The 14,931-nt window shown below is 34.3% G+C and overlaps 1 protein-coding gene across 4 annotated transcripts in view; it reads right to left on the reverse strand.

Annotated features, from left to right (window-relative positions):
- MAGI3 (membrane associated guanylate kinase, WW and PDZ domain containing 3) overlaps positions 1-14,931 on the reverse strand; it is a 294,015-nt gene that overhangs the window by 85,790 nt on the left and 193,294 nt on the right. For all 4 annotated transcript variants that reach the window (XM_037826333.1, XM_037826332.1, XM_037826335.1 and 1 more), the window contains exon 3: positions 8,049-8,168. In XM_037826333.1, the coding sequence (XP_037682261.1) occupies positions 8,049-8,168 (120 nt within the window). The remainder of the gene's footprint in view (positions 1-8,048; positions 8,169-14,931) is intronic.

The raw sequence follows: 14,931 nt of genomic DNA on the forward strand, positions 1-14,931 counted from the left end.
TCCTCACCCTGATTTCTTACACTGAAGTTGTTGAACATCCATGACTGGCCAAAAGGAAACATTACTTCTTAAAGGAAGGCAGGGTGGGAAGCAGAAAAAGAGGCAAGAACTAATTATTCAAGTGCCCGTCCCCATACATTATCCAACATTATCTAACATCTTAATACTATTTGTACTAAAATCAGGAAGTTGACCAAATGTATGCAGACTATTTATTCCTACACAGCTTACTTTACATCTGAACCAAGGCCTAATTTGTTTCCTTTATGGGAATTTAAATGCATCAATGCTCTCAAGTAAGACTAACTGGCATAAAAGGTGGGAGTAAAGGAGAAAATTAACTTAATTTTTTCTAAAGTGTAGCATCATGAACTATTTTGGTAAAATGAGGAAATATGCAGGCAGGATAAAGCTAAGAACTAACTAGTCTGTGCTGAAATATAGGCTGTTTATTGTAAAAGTGATTTTGAAAAGTTTTTTCTGCACATTCCCATTATATTATTTGATCTGACAATTTATTAAACAGCCATTACTAGCATAATTCAATATTTGTTTACTGTCAAGTAAACAAGAAATATTTTAATATATTAAGTCTTGAGAATCAGTAGTTTTTGCAGTAAAAATAAATGATCCAAAAAAGAACAAAAATGAATATTTCAATTTGTCTAATAGGTCATATTAGGCAGCCAAATACAATGGAAAAATGCTCAACATATCTAGCGATATTAACCACTGGTAGCTCCGGCTAGTTTTGATCTTGTATCAATCATTACTCTAATGTTACAGAAAGATAAATATGGTTCAGGAGTAAAATAATCATGATCTATTTTTTAAAAATCATATCTTCAAATCAAATTACTAAAAAGAGATTAGGATGCTCATTCACATAAGGTAAATTATTGAGGTTGATAACAGATTTTTTTCCTAGGTGATAAAAAGTTGTTCATCATAACTCTGAGGCAAATCTAGAAATAACTATGCATGCTTTGAGGAGAAAGCATTAAGGTTAATATTATTATTTAGAAATTTGACTTTCAGCAGTAATTGTCATTAAACTATTAAGACAAGACAATGTTTATAACTACATTCTGCCTTTCCCAACTCAACTTCTCCCTTGCTTCCAAAGCCATGTTTGAAATGGAGTTATTCCTTTCAAATGGATGCAAAATTCTTATTAAAACAGACTAAGAGAATCTCTGCAAACTTTCTGGTATGTAAGAAAAAAAAGGAACCAATGAAAAACTCAGTTACTTCTCTGGGGCAGAGGGCACAAAAATACTTCAAATAGAGGTTTGGTTGGTGAACAGGATGTTCTAGGATCTCAATTTTTTATACATTATGCCCAATAATCACACAATCAAAAGAATCTGGTTTACCATGATAGTAATTAAAGGTCCACTTTTAAGAGACAGGTAATAGTATTACTAGATACACTAGAAATATAATTTATGGGAATTCTTAATCATCTATAACCATCAATAAGATTTTAGGACTTCCTAATAAATTCTGGCAAAATTTTAAATTTTATGAAAAAAAAATTGGGCTTATATTAAGAAAGAAAAGAAGCATTCTCTATAAATAAATTAGATCTACTTTTCTTGAGTTGTTGATAAATGTCAAGCTCTCAGATACAGCAAGGTACAATATTCCAAGGTTTATAAACCTTGACTACACTTATTATAAAAAAATAAAAAACAAACAAAAAACAAAAACAAATAAAAAAAAACATTTTTCATCTATTTGGAACTATTTTGGAGATTTTTTCTTTTCTGAAGGCTTTTTAATTTTCACAGAACTACCAATTATTAAATATTTTAAACATATACAAATTTACAGGCGATAATATTAGAAATATTGATTTATATACAAATCCTTAAGATACTAACTTTTGCCAGATTTCTTTCAGATCTTATTTTTTTTTTTTTAAAAAGGACATACATATATGTTCACATACAAAATTAAAGCCTATCTCCTCATCCCTATCCTTCCCACTCCCTCCCTGAAATGACCACTACCCTGAAGGTGGTGGTCATTCTCCTGTACGTTGTAAACATCTATATGCATCCATAACATATTGCACCATTGTTTTCATAAAGGCTTCATAAAGTGACTTCATAACATTTCATATATCTTTCATAAACAGTATCATCCTGTACATATCCTTTTGCAACTTGCATTTTACATAATTATATTTATGTCTTATTCATTTTGAAACATGTAGATCTAGTTCATTCAACTGCTATATAATAGTCCGTTTTTAATGAACAAATCAAAATGTATTTTATTCATTCCTCTACTAAAGGAGAGTTATTTCCATTCTCTTACTGTCTCAAACAGCACTGTAATGAATATTCTGTACATGTCCACAAATGCACATGGGCAAGGGTTTCTCTAGAGTAAATAGTTAGAGAGGGAACTGCTGGGTCAGAGAGTTATGTGCACCTGCAAGTTTACTAGTTAATGCAAAAATGCTCTCCAAAGGGGTTGTATCATTTTTAACTCTCACCAGAAGCATATGGGAGTTTCCATTTCACACAATTACGAGACTTTTAAATTCTTGTCAATCTGATGGATGTGAAATGGTATATTATTGCTGTTTTAATTTATATTTCCATGATAATGACTGAAGTTTAACACACAGTAATTCATATATGCAATATGCCACTTTGTCATATACCAAGCTCTTATACTTATTAGGAGAAAATGTAGGGGAATATCTTAGTGATCTAAGGGCAGAGAAGGACTTCTTAAACAAAACTTCAAAAGCACAAATCTTAAGGAAAATAGTGAGAAATTTGATAAATAAAAAGTTAAGGTTTTCTGTTCAATGAAGAAACACAGAGCAAGGTTATTAGGTGGTAGAATGGGAGAAAATATCTGAAAAGTTTACATCTAATAAGGGATTAATATCTTAATAAATACCTAAGTATCTATGGAACATTTGCAAACCAGAATAGACAGAAATCCTATTTTTAAAAAGGTGAAGGATATGGATAGAGAATTTGTATAAGTCCAAAAGACTAACAAACATAGAAAAAGATACTCAAATTCTCTGGCAATCAGAGAAACTAAAATTAAAATGAGATAACACTTCTACAACTATTATATTGGCAAAATTATAATGCCAGATAATGAAAAGTGTTGATGAGGATATGGGGCCATATTATAGCCACTACAGAAACCCTCATGCACTGCTGGTGGGAATGTAGAATGAAGAGCTATCTAACACTGCTTCAGCAGATTAAGGACATGTATACCCTAAGACCGAACAGTTCTGCTGTTGAATATATTTTCCATGGAAATTCTCACATAGGTCTATAAGACAACATACACAAAAATGTTTGTTGCAGCTTTATCAGTAGTGTTGGGGAATTGGAGATAGTCTAGGTGTCCATCCCCAGAAAGATGGATAAGGAAAATGTAGTGGATTCACCACATGGAGTACTGAGCAGCAATTAAACACAATACATGTAAATACAATACAGTAACATGGATGAACAAATGAAAACAGTAAAAAACCGAATGACATATAGAACACAGTAAAAATGCAAATAAACATCGGCAACACAATACACAATACTCATTTTATAAGAACACATACAAACAAAAAGATACACATTGAATACATCAGAATGGTTGCCTATGCAAGGAGGTGAATGAGAGTAGGTTTTTGCATAAACATAAAATCAAATACAAGTAGCTATCATTTCTTGTCAACTATTCTTTGAGAAGTCTTCAGTGGCTATCATATCGAAAGAAGATCTTCCTACTATTTTCTTTAAATTCCTTGGTTTTGTTTCTTTCATAACATTTATCTCTATTTGTAGTTTTGTTTGTTTGTTTACTGTCTCCACCATTAAAATGTTAGAGTTATGAAGGCAGGATCATATCAATCTTTCTCATCACAGTCTCCTTAGTTTCTCTTTTACTGACTTGAGCATAGCAGGTACTTAATAAATGGTTGTTGAATGAATGAAAAAAGGATCAAATTAATTAATTAATTAATTAATGAGTAGTGGGAGCTAAGCCCAAAAAGGGTAGTTCAGTCAAAGTCTGTAGGAAAAAGGAAATCACTTAAGATTCTGAATAGGAGAGGGACATGATCAGATGTTCAGAGCTGCACTTGAAAAACACTAACATGGTAGCAATGGGCAGGGTGGATTGGATGGAGGGAAGAAATTAGAACAAATGAAATCAACTGCAAGAGCTTGTGCAGGGGGCCTACAGTGAGGTGGCAAAAGTGCAAAGAAGGGCATTGTGAAAGCTCCTACAAAAGAAGAAATGACTAGACATGGTAGCTGAATGGGACCGTGAGAAAAAAGAGGAAGTAAATGACTTTTTTGAGCTCGTGGTGCCACTAAAGAGAGAAAAGATACAGAATTACTCTTTGGATAGGACACAAATAAGTATCTGGATATGCTAAAACAAAGTTAAATATTTACTAAAACCCAGGCACTAAAGATAATATCAAAGAAGAATGACATGACACCGGCAGGGAAACCAGATACTGAATATTTCTTCCCTCTGGGACCTGAGCCTGTTCTGGTCTGGGACAACCTGATTTGGATAACCAAGGAAACCATGCCTAGACAACAGAAAATTACAACCTACACTAAGAAAAACAAAGGCATGGCCCAGTCAAAGGAACAAACTTACACTTCAACTGAGATACAGGAATTTAAACAACTAATGCTAAATCAATTCAAAAAGTTTAGAGAAGATATAGCAAAAGAGACAGAGGCTGTAAAGGAAACACTGGGCATATATACAGCAGAAATCAAAAGTTCAAAAAAACAACTAGTAAAATCTATAGAAATGAAAGGCACAACACAAGAGATGAAAGACACAATGGAAACATACAACAGCAGATCTCAAGAGGCAGAAGAAAACACTCAGGAACTGGAGAACAAAACACCTGAAAGCCTACACGCAAAGGAGCAGAGGGAGAAAAAAATGAAAAAATATGAGCAACGTCTCCGGGAACTCAAGGATGAAACAAAGTACAATAATGTATGTATCATTGGTGTCCCAGAAGGAGAAGAGAAGGGAAAGGGGGCAGAAGCAATAATACAGGAAATAATTAATGAAAATTTCCCATCTCTTATGAAAGACATAAAATCACAGATCCAAGAAGCGCAGCGTACTCCAAACAGAAGAGATATGAATAGGCATACGCCAAGACACTTAATAATCAGATTATCAAATGTCAAAGACAAAGAGAGAATCCTGAAAGCAGCAAGAGAAAAGCGATCCATTACATACAAAGGAAGCTTAATAAGACTATGTGCAGGTCTCTCAGCAGAAACCATGGAGGCAAGAAGGAAGTGGTGTGATATATTTAAGATACTGAAAGAGAAAAACCGCCAACCAAGAATCCTATATCCAGCAAAGCTGTCCTTCAAATATGAGGGAGAGCTCAAAATATTTTCTGACAGACAGACAATGAGAGACTTTGTGAACAAGACACCTGCCCTACAGGAAATACTAAAGGGAGCACTACAGGGTGACAGAAGACAGGAGTGCGTGGTTTGGAACACAATTTTGGGAGATGGTAGCACAACAATGTAAGTACACTGAACAAAGGTAACTATGAATACGGTTGAGAGAGGAAGGTGGGGAGCATGTGAGACACCACAAGAAAGGAGGAAAGATAAAGACTGGGACTGTGTAACTTGGTGAAATCTAGAGTATTCAACAATTGTGATGAAATGTACAAATATGTTCTTTTACGAGGGAGAACAAGCAAACGTCAACCTTGCAAGGTGTTAAAAATGGGGAGGCATTGGGGGAGGGATGCAATCAGCATAAACTGGAGACTGTAACTAATAGAATCATTGTATTATGCTTCCTTTAATGTAACAAAGGTGATATACCAAGGTAAATGCAGATAAGAGGGGGGGATAGGGGAGACATGTTAGACACTTGACATTGGTGGTATTGTCTGATTCTTTATTCTACTTTGATTTAAGGTTATTTTTCCTTTTGCTGCTTCCTAGCTGTCATTTTTTTTTCCTCTTTCTTTTGCCTCTCTACCTTCTTTGACTCTCCCTCCTGCCTTGTGGAAGAAATGTAGATGCCCTTATATAGATAGTGGTGAAGGTGGTGAACACATAAATGTATGACCATGCAGAGAACCATCGATTATTTACTTGGGATGGAATGTATGGTGAGTGAACAAAACCATATTTAAAAAAAAATGGGTTGATGACAAAACCTTGAGGGCAATATACTGAGTGAAATAAGCCAGACACATAAGGACAATTATTGCAGGGTCTCACTGATAGAACTAATTATAATATGTAAACTCATAGACATGAAATATAAGGTACCAAGATACAGGACGAGGCTTAAGAATGGGGAGTGGTTGCTTAGTATGAGCAGAATGTTCAATTAGGATGAACTTAAATGTTTAGAAATGAACAGGGGTGTTGGTAGCAAGATGTGAGAATAACTAACAGCGCCGAATGGTGTGTGAATGAGGTGGAAAGGGGAAGCTCAGAGTCATATATGTCACCAGAAGGAAAGTTGGAGGTCAAAAGACGGGGATGTATAAAACTGAATCCTATGGTGAGCAATGTCCATAGTTAGCTGTACAAATACTAGAAATCGCTTCCATGAACCAGAACAAATGTATGACAATACAATTAGAAGTTAATAATAGAGGGGCATATAGGGAAGAACTATATACCTATTACAAACTATATACTACAGTTAGTAGTATTTCAACATTTTTTCATAAACAGTAACAAATGTACTATACCAACACTACGAGTCAACAATTGAGGGGGGTTGGTTAGGGATAGGGGAGGATTAGTTTCCTTTCCTTTTTTTCATCTTTCACTTTATTTCTTGTCTGGAGTAATGAAAAGTTTTTAAAAATTGAACAAAAATTAAGTGTGATGGATGCACAGCTGTATGAGGGTACCCAGGGGCAAGTGATTGTACACTTTGGATCTTTGGATAATTGTATGGTATCTGAACAATCTCAATAAAAATGAAAAAAAAGAAAAAAAAAGAATGACATGATCACTGCCTTCACAGAACCTATAATCAGGCAATTATAATACTATGATAAGGCAATGATGAAGAAGTATAGGATGCTATAGGAGTTGACGAACTTGCCAGTGGAGTATATGAGATAAGAAAAAAAAAAGAATTTGACATAGAATCATTTAAAAATTGAAGTTGATTCCAAATCTTTATTTCCTGAAATCAAGTAGGTAGATGAATCATAAATATGAAAAGAAAACCAAATATTCTATTTTTTTTTTTATTTTGTTGCCCCCCCCATCTAAATTATCTTTTTGTCAAAACAGTCAAGGTACATATAGATTTTTTTAAAGTATACAAATTTTGGATTCCCAACTGCATTAAAATGTCTTCATTGTTTCCCAATCTACAGAGCAACTATGGCTCCATTTCAGAATGACCATAATCTTTAGAATGCAACAATAACTAGCAATTCCAGGAAATTCAGTTTTTTTAAAACAATATTTCTAATCCCTTTTAGTAGTCTCACATTTTATGACCAAACTGAGATTGAGATTCAGGAAAGTAAGTTATTAACTGTTGCCAATAGAAAACATGTCCTGTCCACCTCACTTTAAAAACACACACATATACAGAAATGATATTTTACTGGTAAGAGAAGTAAACTGCTTTTTTATCTTACAGGGGCCCATCACACTGCTGAACAAACAGAAGCTGCCAACAAATACTTGCTGAGTTCATATGACGAATGTTAATTACTATAAATATGCAAACTCATCAGCTTGAATTTTTAGTAGATTGTTTAAAATTAACTTTATTATATAATGGAATGCTTTTGCTTATTGTCTAAACCCCTCTTACATTAGAAAATTATGAATCTCCTAATCAAAAGAAAATTTTCCCAAAGGCTGACAGAAAAAAACATTTAAAAAAATAATAAAAACCATGGTACTTTACTGATCAAATCTTCTCTGAAATAATTCCAGTCATTCAGATAGTTTTCTGGGTTTTTTGGTTTTTGTTTTGTTTTGTTTTGTCGGCGATATTTGGGGACATACCATCATATGTTCCACTTTCTAACAATGCTCCACTCTCTTCCAGTGCTTTGAATTGTTCAACAGAAATGAAATTATAGTCCACCCCTGGTACTTCCCCATCCCTGGGAGCCCTTGTAGTGCCTAAGGAAAAAAAAAAAAAAAAGAAAAAAAATAGGTTGTAAAGTACTTTTAAACTTACAAATACTCAGAGTAATAGAAAATTCAGTCTATATAGAACACAAGGGAGAAAAAGACTATTGAATATAATGTACCTGCTAGAATAAGGATCAGATAATTTTAAGCATGTAAACAATACTAGGTGAAGAATGACAATAAATAATGCAGGATAAGTAAATATACCTTAATAAAATCTAGAGACAGCCATGAATTTATGTATTCAAAACTACAAAGGCTCTGAAAGAACTTTAGTGCAAAAGGAGGTTTAACTCCCCAAGAGATAACAACAGCTAATTCTTCTCTTATCATTATCACTTAACAGCAGGAAGGAGAAATAAATCCACCAATGTCAGACTTCATTTTTACGTAACTATCCTATATATTCTTTTCTTCTCCTCTCTTTTCTGTACCTACTAGTTGACTTTATTTTGTGGCTTTTTTTCATCCTTCCTTATACTTATTTTGCACATACCCAAAAAAAGTTCTTTTAGTGAACTTTATTTTTAGAAACTTGGTCATATATTGATTATGAAATTATTTTTAGACTAATGAATAAAAGATCTAAGATAGGTATTTACATATTGTTTCTTAGCCATTATACAAATAATTTCAAAAAATTAAGCAGTAAGTAGACTGTTTTATAAAGTTAACTGTAGCAAAAGATCACTAAATTTTTCTATATTAAGGAATTCATGCTAAATTATAATCTTTCAGATGCAAGTCATAAATTCAGGTTATGGCAGCATAACCTGATTTGACTGAATTTACTAAACAAGGATCAATCACTTTCATGAAGTGATATTAAAAATATCATTTTACATACTGCAGTGTACAAAAAAGATACAGGAGTTTGGTCTGGGAATCAGTGGTGCATATCCCTATAAAAATACGGTAGCAAGCCCTGTGCAAGGATGCCCTCCCAAACCTGTTCCTCCACTTCTGTTCCCTATTTAGTAATGGCACTCCAAGCCAGAAACCTGAGTCAGTCCTCTTGAGCTCCTTCCTCTACTCCATATCTAGTCACCTAGTCCAGTTGATTCCATTTCCTAGGTGCTAAAGAATTTTTTTTAAAATGAAATTGAGTTTTATTGAAATATATTTATATACCATATAATCATCCATGGTATACAATCAACTGTTGACAGTACGATCATATAGTTATGCATTCATCACCACAATCTATTTCTGAACATTTTCCTTACATCAGAAAGAATCAGAATAAGAATAAAAAATAAAAGTAAAAAAGAACACCCAAACCATCCCCCTCATCCCACCCTATTTGTCATTTAGTTTTTGTCCTCATTTTTCTACTCATCCATCCATACAATGGATAAAGGGAGTGTGATCCACAAGGCTTTCACAATCACACTGTCACACCTGGTAATCTACATTATTATACAATCGTCTTCAGGAGTCCAGACTACTAGGTTGGAGTTTGATAGTTTCAGGTATTTACTTCTAGCTATTTCAATACATTAAAACCTAAGAGGTGTTATCTATATAGTACATAAGAATGTTCACCAGAGTGACCTCTCGACTCCATTTGAAATCTCTCAGCCACTGAAACTATTTCGTCTCATTTTGCATCCCCCTTTTGGTCAAGAAGATGTTCTCAATCCCACAATGCCAGGTCCAGATTCATCCCCGAGAGTCATATCCTGCATTGCCAGGGAGATTTACACCCCTGGGAGTAAGGTGCCACGTAGGGGGGAGGGCAGCGAGTTCACCTGCCAAGGTGGCTCAGTTAGAGAGAGAGAGAGAGAGGGCCACATCTGAGCAACAAAGAGGTACTCGGGGGGAGACTCTTACAGTGCCTAAAAAATTTACATACTTCTCTACATTCTCACACTCACCTACTTCAGGTCATTCTCTAGGGCCTGTATTGTTGGTCTCCTCTGGGTAACCCTTAACTCTCTTCTGCTCCTCCCCCAACCAAACTGTAGCCAGTGACTTTTCTAAAAGAACAATCTGAGTTAAAAAAAAACAAAAACAGAAACAAAACCTCTCTAAACCCATCACCCTCAGGATAAAATCCAGAACCTATAACAACAAGAGTTTACAAGGCTGGTCACAATCTGGCCCCTAGCTACCTCTCCACCTTTAATCTTGCCTTGTACTCTTTTCACATTCTAGGCTTCAAAGTAGATTTTTTTTTCCAATTCTTTGAATGTTCCTTACACTGCTTACAAGATCTTTGACCAAGCCATTTCCTTTCCATGGAAAACTTCCTACTCTGTTTCCCACTCTTCTCTCAGCTAGCTTCTACTCATCCTTCAAGTTCTGGCTTACAAAGTTTTTTTAGAGATGCTTCCCTGATTTCCACCTAGGATATGGCTTTATGCTGGATGATGTCTTTCAGGTTCACAGAAATATTCCCAAGTTTTGGCACAGTGCAAGGATCACAGTAGAGACTTAAAATAGACAACTGTTTGCTAAATTAAACAAAATAATATACAAGCATTATCAGTACAGTACCTGGCAATATACTATTATTATAAATTAATTCACAGGCAACTCTTAATTACTTCTACTTTTTAGTTGCATTGTGTTCTATTACATTCCGCAGCATGTGAAAAAGAATCCAGAAAGATAGTGATAAAACATTAATGGTAATGATCTCAGAAAATAATGATAAGCCAACATCCTAAGCAGCAAAGACTGTATTCAATGAATTTCACCCTCATTTTTTATCCAACTTTTTCTAAAAACTAGCAGTTCTTTCTGTTTTACATAACAGAAAATACAAAATATGGAAAACATAATTTCCTTTTTTTCTTAAAATAATACATTTTTTCACTGTCAAATTTTATATGCTTCTTATACACTGACAAAATTACATTGCTAGATTTCCCCAAATTAACAGCTTTTAGTCCATATGAAATAAAAAGTAACATTAGAACGTAAATTCAATTACTACATTTGTAATTTATAATTACCTGTGGAAAACATGGCCACAATATTTTGCGTGGTGCCTATTGCCCCACCTCTTGAATCTGAGCTGGCCTTATGACTTGGCTTTGATCAGCTGAATGTGGAAGAAGTATATGTTATGCAAGTTCAGGAGTCTAGACTTCTACCTTCATCCTCTTGGAATGCCCCCACCACCATGTAAGGAAGCCCAGGCTAGACTAATGAATAAAACCATCAACAGAAAGCCCTGTCAGCAAACAGCACCAACGCCCCCCACCCAGATCCATGACTGAGACCAACCAGCCCTAGTGGAGCCACCAATGACTACCGCTGCTTGAGCGGCCCCTGCTGAGGCCAGGCAACTCACAGAATCAAGAGAAATAAAACATGATTGTTTTAAGCCACTAACCTTTGGGTAGTTTATTACACAGCAAAGGCTAACTGAAATATTATCCAAATACATTCTACAAAATATGATGCATTTATAATACCCAATTTAAGAGCAAACCATATTGTAGACGGTACTACGAGAAGAGTTCTAATCCAAGGGGCAGGAGGAAATCTATGTTTTAGTTTCAGATTATTATTAGTGGGGCAATTTTGAGCAAGCACTTATCCTCTCTGGGGTTCGTTCTCCTTCAGCAAAGTGGTATTGGACAAGACAGTGTCCACAATTCTTTTCATTAATAAATATGAAATATTATGTGTGATTCTAACACATTTCTAAGACTAAATAGCTTTAATTTTAATTCTTTTTACAAATGTATTGTAATTTTTTACTTCCTTCCCCCAAAAAGTCATACCTGCACATATAAAATGTTCTCTTCCTTCCACTACCTTATTGCCTTCAGCATTGCAGAAAATTTCTTTATATTCTCCTGAAACTACATTATTTTATGCAAAGCTTTCTATAATCTCCTCCAGTTGCTACCCCCTTTCTCCTTTTTACAAAAATGTTTCTATTCCTTCAGAGTTCTGTGTACTTACTGTCTACAACTCCTCTCCTCCCATTCTTCCTTGAACCTATTCCAACCAGACTGTTGTCCCAACTACTCTCCTGAGACATTTGGCTGTATTGACCAGTAGTCTCCACTCTGCTTAACCCAATGGTCAAGTCTCCATCCTCATATTACTTGACCTACCAATAGCATTTAGCCTAACTGGTCATTTCCCCCTTTTTTGGTTTATTCTGAATTATGACATACATACAGAAAAGCACATAAAACACATATGTAAAGTTTAATAAGTAATAAAGCAAATCCATCTGGGTCAAGAAACAGAGTATTACCAGATCTCCAAACCCTTTGGGCATTTCTGATCATAAACTTTACCTTCCCTCCACCTCCAGAGGTAACCCACTTCTTGACATTTGATGATTATTTCCTTTCTTTTCTTTATGGTTTTACAACCTAAGTATGCATTCCTAAGCAACATAGCTTAGTTTTGCCCATTTTTAACTTCAAATGAATGGAATCATAGCATACACACACTTCTGTGTCCACACCAATACTTGTTATCAGGGTTTAAAATGTTTGCCAATATGCCAAATGTGTAAAGACATCTCACTGTGTATTTAATGCATAACTACCTTATTATTAAACATTCTTTTTCATATATTTACTGGCCATATATATTTCCTCTGTTGTGGTTCAAGTCTTTTGCCATTTCTCCACTGGGCTGTCTGTTGAAAATTGATTTCTATTTCTTTATATCCTGGATACTACAGTACTTAATCAAATATAAGTAACCAACTACTTCCAAAATGTACCATTATTTTATCCCCAAAAAGGGGAAAAAAAAAAAAAAAAACTGAGAATTTTAAGTGAAAGATTACATGTATTGTAAGATATGATACATCCCAATTATAGAGATGTTAAAGTATGAAATAATTATGAATAGTATTGATGAAATACTGAATGTAGTTGCAAATAGGATATTTCTGCTAATATGTGAAATAACATTTTCTCAAAAAGCTGTGCTTCCAGAAAATCCTGTACTAAAAAATAACCTATTGCAACTTTGTAACCAGGATACCAACAAAATCAATAACAATCCTAACTTAAAATATTAGCACAATTAAAAAGACATGTTAAATTCCTAATAGAAAATACTAGAGTCAATAAAGCACTTTGTCTTAAAAAACAAAAAAAAATGAAGAAGACAGCTTAACAGAAAGGGATATAAGGAAGGGTTCAGGTTACCGAATAATGGAGACGGGAAAAATGTGCAAAAAACAAGACAAGGCACACAGTCAAACTGAGAAAAGAAGCCAGATTGAGGTAAATGGGTATCATGTATATTACACCATATTCTTCCTTAACTGCAACATTCAGCTGTGTTGGTATATTTTGTATTTACTTGCTGCTACTCAATGACACAAAACATTAGCTTGCTGAGAAAAACGGCATAAGAACCAACAAAACTTCAATATTAAATTGATATCATTCTCCTACCTACTGAACTCTTGCATCACGGAAGCAAATGTAGCAAAACAGGTGGTGCCTGCTCCCATTCTGTGATTTTCTTTTCACTTTTTTTTAATGATCTTTTGATGACAGAAATTTTTTATTTTAATATAGTCAAATGTGTCTGTGCTTTCCTTTATAGCTAATGCTTTTTGTGTCTTGAAGAAATCCTTCCCAAGGTCATGGAGATATTCTATATTCTTTTTAAAAAGCACGACAGCTTTGCCTTTCACACCTAGGACTTTTATCCATTGGTAAAAAGACTTTTTTTCTTTCAGTTGGGAAGTAGAAATCCAATCCCCCACCCCTACCACAAAGGGCTACTCAATACAACTTATGGAAAATTCCATTATTTTTCCCTCAGAGCCATCATGGCATTTATGTCACAGAAACATCTATATAAGACTGCGTGTTTGTTAGTGTCCTTTCTATTACATTCCATTTTTTTACTGACCATTCTAAACCATTATCACAGAGATGTAATTATTTTATTTTCATAATAAATATTGACTTTTACAGAGCAAGTCTACCTATCTTGTTCTACAAGAGAGTCTTTATTCTTAGCCTTTCCACATATATTCTGAAACCAGATTAACAGGCTAAAAATGCTGGTATTTTTATGGGATTAGATTGAATCTTTTAATCAATCTTAGAACTGTTATCTTCACAGTATTGAGTCTTTAATCCATGAACAAGAAATCTCTGTTGATACATTTAGATCTTCTTTAGTGTCCCTTAATTGTATCCTATAGAGGTCTTGCACTTCCTTTAAGATTAATTTTGGATATTTCATATTTTTAATACTATTATAAATATCTTCTTATAAATTTTTATTTCTTTTTATAAAGGAATACAACTGTGGGTTTTGAGGGTTTTGTTTTTGTTTTTTTGGTCACTTTATTGGGGTGTAATTTACCTACAATAAAGCTCAATAATTCTAAACATACAATTCTGTGAGTTTTGGCAACCATAACCCCTAAAAGTTCCCTTGTGCCCCTTGGCAGTCTCACCCTGTGGTTCCAGTAGTGGTTTGTGTCTGGCTTCTTTCACTTAGCATAACACTTGTGCGATTCATTCATGTGCTGTTAAATTCCTTGTATTACTGAGTGGTATTCCATTGGATGGATTTACTAAAATTTGATTATCTATTCACCACTGATGGACATTTAAATTGTTTCCAGATTTTGGCTTATTATATAATGAAGCTGCTATGAACTTACAAATCTTTGTATAGACTATATTTAAATTCCTGTTGAGTTAATACCTAGAAACGGAATCACTGGGCCATGTGGTAAGTTATGCTTCACTTTACATGAAACTGTCAAATTATTTTCCCAAGCAGATATACTTTG

This window comes from Choloepus didactylus, chromosome 2, assembly GCF_015220235.1.
Source record: "Choloepus didactylus isolate mChoDid1 chromosome 2, mChoDid1.pri, whole genome shotgun sequence".
Taxonomy (NCBI): domain Eukaryota; kingdom Metazoa; phylum Chordata; class Mammalia; order Pilosa; family Megalonychidae; genus Choloepus; species Choloepus didactylus.